Source organism: Ictalurus punctatus, chromosome 7 (genome assembly GCF_001660625.3).
Source record: "Ictalurus punctatus breed USDA103 chromosome 7, Coco_2.0, whole genome shotgun sequence".
NCBI classification, from domain to species: domain Eukaryota; kingdom Metazoa; phylum Chordata; class Actinopteri; order Siluriformes; family Ictaluridae; genus Ictalurus; species Ictalurus punctatus.
Genome location: NC_030422.2, coordinates 16,793,182 through 16,799,216, shown reverse-complemented (window position 1 = coordinate 16,799,216; position 6,035 = coordinate 16,793,182). Strand labels below are relative to the sequence as shown.

The 6,035-nt window shown below is 34.9% G+C and overlaps 1 protein-coding gene across 1 annotated transcript in view; it reads left to right on the top strand.

Annotated features, from left to right (window-relative positions):
• Positions 1-762: 762 nt before the first annotated feature.
• zanl (zonadhesin, like) overlaps positions 763-6,035 on the top strand; it is a 45,421-nt gene continuing 40,148 nt past the window's right edge. The window contains exons 1-11 of the mRNA XM_053681359.1: positions 763-861; positions 1,588-1,613; positions 2,210-2,356; positions 2,874-3,139; positions 3,511-3,595; positions 3,711-3,863; positions 4,823-4,993; positions 5,111-5,208; positions 5,343-5,421; positions 5,537-5,725; positions 5,808-6,001. Of these exons, the coding sequence (XP_053537334.1) occupies positions 788-861; positions 1,588-1,613; positions 2,210-2,356; positions 2,874-3,139; positions 3,511-3,595; positions 3,711-3,863; positions 4,823-4,993; positions 5,111-5,208; positions 5,343-5,421; positions 5,537-5,725; positions 5,808-6,001 (1,482 nt within the window). The 5' untranslated portion in view covers positions 763-787. The remainder of the gene's footprint in view (positions 862-1,587; positions 1,614-2,209; positions 2,357-2,873; positions 3,140-3,510; positions 3,596-3,710; positions 3,864-4,822; positions 4,994-5,110; positions 5,209-5,342; positions 5,422-5,536; positions 5,726-5,807; positions 6,002-6,035) is intronic.

The window sequence follows — 6,035 nt, the reverse complement described above, 5'->3', positions numbered from 1 at the left end:
CCAGTTTCCTCCCCCAATTTAAAGGCATGTTTTGCAGGCTGATTGACATTTCCAAATTGTCCATAGTATATGACTGGGTGGGTGAGCTATGTGTGATTGTGCCCTGTGATGGGTTGGCAACCCATCCAGGGTGTCCCCCGCCTTCTGCCCCAAGTTCCCTGGGATAGGCGCCAGGCTCCCCACAACCCTGTGTAGGATAAGTGGTATGGAAAATAGATGGATGGGTTTGTAATAAAGAATTTATTACAATCAAAGCACAAGACTATATTATTATGATGATGTACATGTATATTAATTGTAAGAAACATGTGTTTGTAGCAGTCAGACTCTTACCTTCACACATTTGTGTGGGATTTGAGCATCACTCGTGCTGTGTTAAACTTGGTAGCCATGTTAATGTTTTTGAGATTTTGAATGGTTCTGGATCAGAGTGTCACTTTAGAAAATGTAGCTATAAAACAATTTCTCAAAAAATTCAAAATCTCATAAACTGTATGTAGCCCACAATGGGTAATTCTGCTGTTTTGTTAAATCACCCTACTGTATCATTAACCTGATACAGGTTCCAACATGATACACTGTGACACTAACACTAACAGTTACTGATTTACTCAATTTATTGTGCAAGAAGCTATGTAAGAATATGAAAGAACATTACATGATAGTATCAGACTGTTCCTCCCCCCCCCCCCCCCCCCCCCCCCCTTTCTGAAATACAGGCTAAGCTTTATAAAGCCTCTTTGCTCCATTGCAACTGTCTCTGTAATGCTAACTGCATCAGTTAGCTATGGGTCCTATAAAACTAATATTATTTTTAACCTGGATAAGTGACATCTATACTTTCGGAAATAATGAGAATAGGTGAGAAGAATAGGTGAATTAATCAATTCGAGATTTTATTTTTTTTATTTTTTTTGGGGGGGGGGTATGGACTTTGCTTTTTTATAGTTTTTTATTCATCTTAATTGTTTTGTTTGATATTAATGTTATTTCTTATGATCTTACAGCTTACATACTACAACAAGATGTAATGTAGTCAATGCTCAATATATGGACTTAAAAGATCTACAAAAAATAATTTTCATTTATCTTTGAAGGCTTAATATTTAAATCACCTGTTGAAGAGCTAACATAATCTAAGACTTCATCTTCTGTTTACTGATATAATGGGATAGATATTTTCTTTCTCTCTTACAATGTATCAAATGTCTATAGAAAATGTATTCATGCACAAAAGTAATTTTTTTTTAAATTAAGTTATTAACACACTACTATACTACATAGTTACTATATAGAATATGCCAAACTTATAATGTAATTTTAATGCAATTATTGAAGAATGCTGTTTTGTAATGAACATAAGGCAATGAAAATTAATTACATTTTATATGTTATTTAATCTTAAATGCAGTATTTAACATAGTATATAGTTAAATAAGTTATTTGATTAGTACCTAATAATAAATAACAGTATTTAAATATATTTTATATTAGTAAGTGTTTCATTAATTAAGAATGAAATGTAGCAATTTATTAATAATTTTCCATTGTTTCATTATATTAATCTGATATTTTATCTTTTTATAGGAATGATTATATTGAACGTGATGCTGGTAGGTTTATTTAATTAATTTTGTCACTATGGCAAAAAAAAAAAGCATTTAACATAGCAAATAATACACACTTTCCACTATTCTCTTGGCTTGTTTACATTATGGTCTAACTTCCTTATCTGCTCTCATAACAACCCATCATTTGAGTGAGATTAACTTTATTCTTTCTTAAAGCATGGTTCCAAAGTTCTTTTGCATCCATGTAATGTTTATCACCTGACAACCTACACGCACAGAAGTCCTGTATAATAGCACAAAACACAATCAGACAGCATAAAAGGGTGGAGTATAGTACACTCTATAAAATATATCTTTAATTGGTGTCCTTTAAAACACATTAACACATCATTATGGCATTTTTCCAGTGTTATTCCAAGCTTATTTTAACAATATTCTATACTATTAGTTATCTGTTTTTTGTTACTAAACCAACTTAAGGCAACATTGCGTATAGTCACTTGTCCATGCTGGCAAATTGAGTCTTACTTTTCCTGCAATTTTTCTATCTTTCTCTGATTTATAATTCATTATTTTTTTAAAGGGATGGCTCAAACAGCATTATGATCTAAATTCTCTCTCTTTTTTGTCCATTACAGTTGTGATAACCGCCTGTGACTTCAATAACAACGAATTACCCTTCTGTAATTTTCGGCAAGATAGTGCAGATAACAGTGATTGGATTCGTCATAAGGGTCCCACACCCACATCTGGCACTGGACCCAGTGGGGACTATCCTGATGGCAGTAAGTCCAGGGTTCAAGGCATAAAAACAGTTTTTTTAAATGATATTTGGTAAATATGAGCAAAGAAGGCAGTGAAAATTTGTCTTTATTGTTTAACTTTTTGATCTTTTCTAAAAAAATAAAAAAATTTAAAAAATCACAAAAAGTCTCTGCTCTCATGGATATCAAACAATTGCAAACAAAACATAGGTTGATTTAAAAAAAAAAAAAAAAACTTTGTTAAATATAGGTGTGCAAGAATCATTGGCACCCTTTATAGTCAATACTTTGAGCTACCTCCCTTTGCCAAGATAACAGCTCTGAATCTTCTCCTATAATGCCTGATAGATAAACCTGTGTTGTGTTTGCATTTTGCAAAAAGTATTTTTGTGAATTTCCTTAACAAAAGATCAAAAGGTTAAATAATAACGACAATTTTTCACAGCCTTCTTTGCTCATATTTACCAAGTGCGCCAATATTAGTGGAGGACACTGTACATGTTAGATGTGCTAAATTAACCTCTGTTTCCACCCCCAGATGGCTATTACATATACCATGAAGCAGATAATGTCAGTAACGGACAGAAAGCACGCCTGCTCAGTCCTGTGTTGAGCTCCACACCAGCTCAGATTTGTGTGCAGTTTCAGTACTACATGTATGGTGCAGATTACAGCAACACTTTGACCGTGCTGGCCAAGCGACCTGGTGCAGAGGAAGTGCTATGGCAAAAAACTGGGATGCAGAGTCCATCATGGCTTGGAGCAGCTGTTAATGTGTCCAAACCAGCTGAGCATTCTGTTGAAGTGAGCACATAATAATACTACGTGATGGGAAACCAACATGCTTTTTGCCCTGAATACTGAAAATCCTGTTCTAAAAAGTGCAAAAAGTTTAGTTTGAATCATGGTCTGTTAGTGAAACTCACCAAACCATATAATATGAATTTGTTGTTTTGCAAATTGTAGCTTAATAAGGTTTGCTATCTCACTGTATCAGTCTTAAGTTAGTTTGGACATGCTTATACTAGTTCTATATTGTCTATGATTGTTAGGGCTTTTATACTACATAAGATTTTTGGTGGTAATGGCGTAATAAATACTTGTCTGCAAGAAAAATTTAATTAAAATGTTTTCATTATCTGTGCAATTGCTTATAAGATAAGCTTATCTTTCAGATTGTATTTGAAGCAATGCGTGGGTCCTCTTCATCATGTGATACAGCCCTGGACAACATTAAAATCACAGAGGGCGCTTGTCCTGGTACATTCATCTATTTATTCTTCATTGAACTGACAAACAAACAAGCAAACAAACAAACAAATAAATAAATGCAAAATTTTGAGACATGTGTCGATATGTTCACATGTTTAAACAGGTTGTATATCTCAGTGTGACTTTGATGAAACGGATAACCTCTGTGGATGGACAACCAAGGTTTCAGATCCAGAATTGGTTGGTTGGAGTTTTTGGAATGGGCCCACTGACACACCTGGTACAGGTCCTGATGATGATTTCTCCAAACCAGGCTGTAAGAAAAAAATAATTCTCTGACTTTCATTACAGACTTTCACTATCTTCTTGATTCTGTTTTCTGTGTTCTGTTTTAATTATTTATTGTTCAAATTTGTTATTGTTTACTGTAACAAATTAACACATCTGCTTTTTAATGCACTGTTTAAAAAAAACAGTCCTAACTTAAAATGATGTAGTGACAAGTTTCAGCTAAAATTTTTAGGTTAGCTCAATTAAAGTTTTGTAAACATTATTTTGAGTGCTGCACACAGCATTATTATATTGGATCAAATAGTTGAGTACATAAGGTTTAATATGCTTCTGGTTGCTCTACTAAAATATTTTTTTCTTGCACTTGCTAATGTTGCTATAGTGACTTAATCATAGATCAAATATTAAAAAGCTGACCCAACTATAAATTTTTAGCGCTGCTAATGCAAAACAAGTGCATTGCATTGCAGTCTAAACATTATGAAGTCTAAAGCTGTCATGCATTATATACAATCTAATGTCAAGCCAAATTCAATGACAAACTACTGCATTTCTTAAAATAAATTGTTGACTGTGGGAGAAATTTGGGTAACCTACCTGCTTTGTTCTTCTGAAAAGAAGTTGCTAGAATGTTCTCCTATCTGCACTTGAGCATTATATTAGCCTTGTTCTGCACTTGTTCAGAAACCATGGACTTTTGTGTCTGATTGAAAGGGTAGACTAAACTCAGTTGTTGTCATCTACTAAACACCAACATTTTAGTTTAACAATAACAAAAAATGCACCTTTATAGATACAACAATTTTCTATATTGAGACAAATAATTTAAAATGATTTTTTGTCAACATGTATTCCATAATAACTACATTTTTCTTTGCACAAATGTTTCACGGCGTGTACTTATATTATTATGCCTTGACAGTATGTTCAACTCTCTACAGAAACAATCCTACTGGATGTAACCTTATAAATCTATTATTACAGTGGGATCATACCTCTTGATGGATTCCTTTGATAGTATCCCAGGGGCCTCAGCTCAACTGTGGAGTCCATCTATACCAGCACCGTCTTCAGACTGCCTACAGCTGAACTTCCATTATTATATGTATGGCACTGCAGCAGACATGGAGCTTACTGTCCATGTTGTCGTCAATGGTAAGCACTTGCTCTAGAAAAATAGATCACACTAAGAAGGAAATGCATGTTTTTAATGTTCAGCTCAGTACCTATTAAGCACTACATAATCGCAAATGTTGCTGTCAAACTCCTTAGGAGGAACACTGGGGAATCCTGTTTTCAGTCTCAAAGGAAACCAAGGACAGGATTGGAAGCCTGCAGAGGTTGAATACATTACTAGAGGAAATATACAGGTAACTAGTGAATCCCCACTATATCTTTAACTCATATCTTCGTGGCAGTTTCTTCTGTTTAATGCAACCGGTGAAGTCATTTATAATAGAATTGATTGTATTCTTTATAAAGCGAAAATCGATCTGTGTTTCAGTTTGTAATTGTTGGTGTATATGGAAATACAGAGAAGACAGATATTGCGATAGACAGTGTGTGTATCACAGCTTGTGAAGGTAAGACCTCTAACCTAAGCATCTTAAGATGAACATGCATTTTAGTACATTTGTGGTTCTACATTTATCTTTTTCAGGACCTTGAAACATAATGTGCATTGTCTATTTATTTTAGCTGTAATATCGACAACTCCAAAGCCTACAACACCTATTTCGACTCCAAAACCTTCAACCCCACAACCAACGACACCTAATCCAACAACCCCAAGACCCACAACAGCTCAACCATCAACACCAAAGCCCTCCACACCTCAGCCCACAACTCCAAAACCAAGTTCTCCTACAACACCAACAACACCGCCAGGTAAAAAATGATTATATTTTCCTCTCTACAGTATACAGAGCAATACAAACATGCTCTAACCACTTCTCCTGTCCACTAATAGTGAAGTGTCCTCCTGATGCTGAGTACATAGAGTGTGGTCCAGCTTGCATTCCCAGCTGTAAAGAACCCTCCACCAACTGCACTGGCTCCTGTATCAGTAGCTGCTTCTGCAAGCCAGGTTTTGTGTTCCGGGGAAAAAGCTGTGTTCCCATTGAAAAGTGTGGATGTCTGGATGAAGATAATAACTACTACGAGGTAAATACAATTCACAGTTGTTTATGGCAAATGT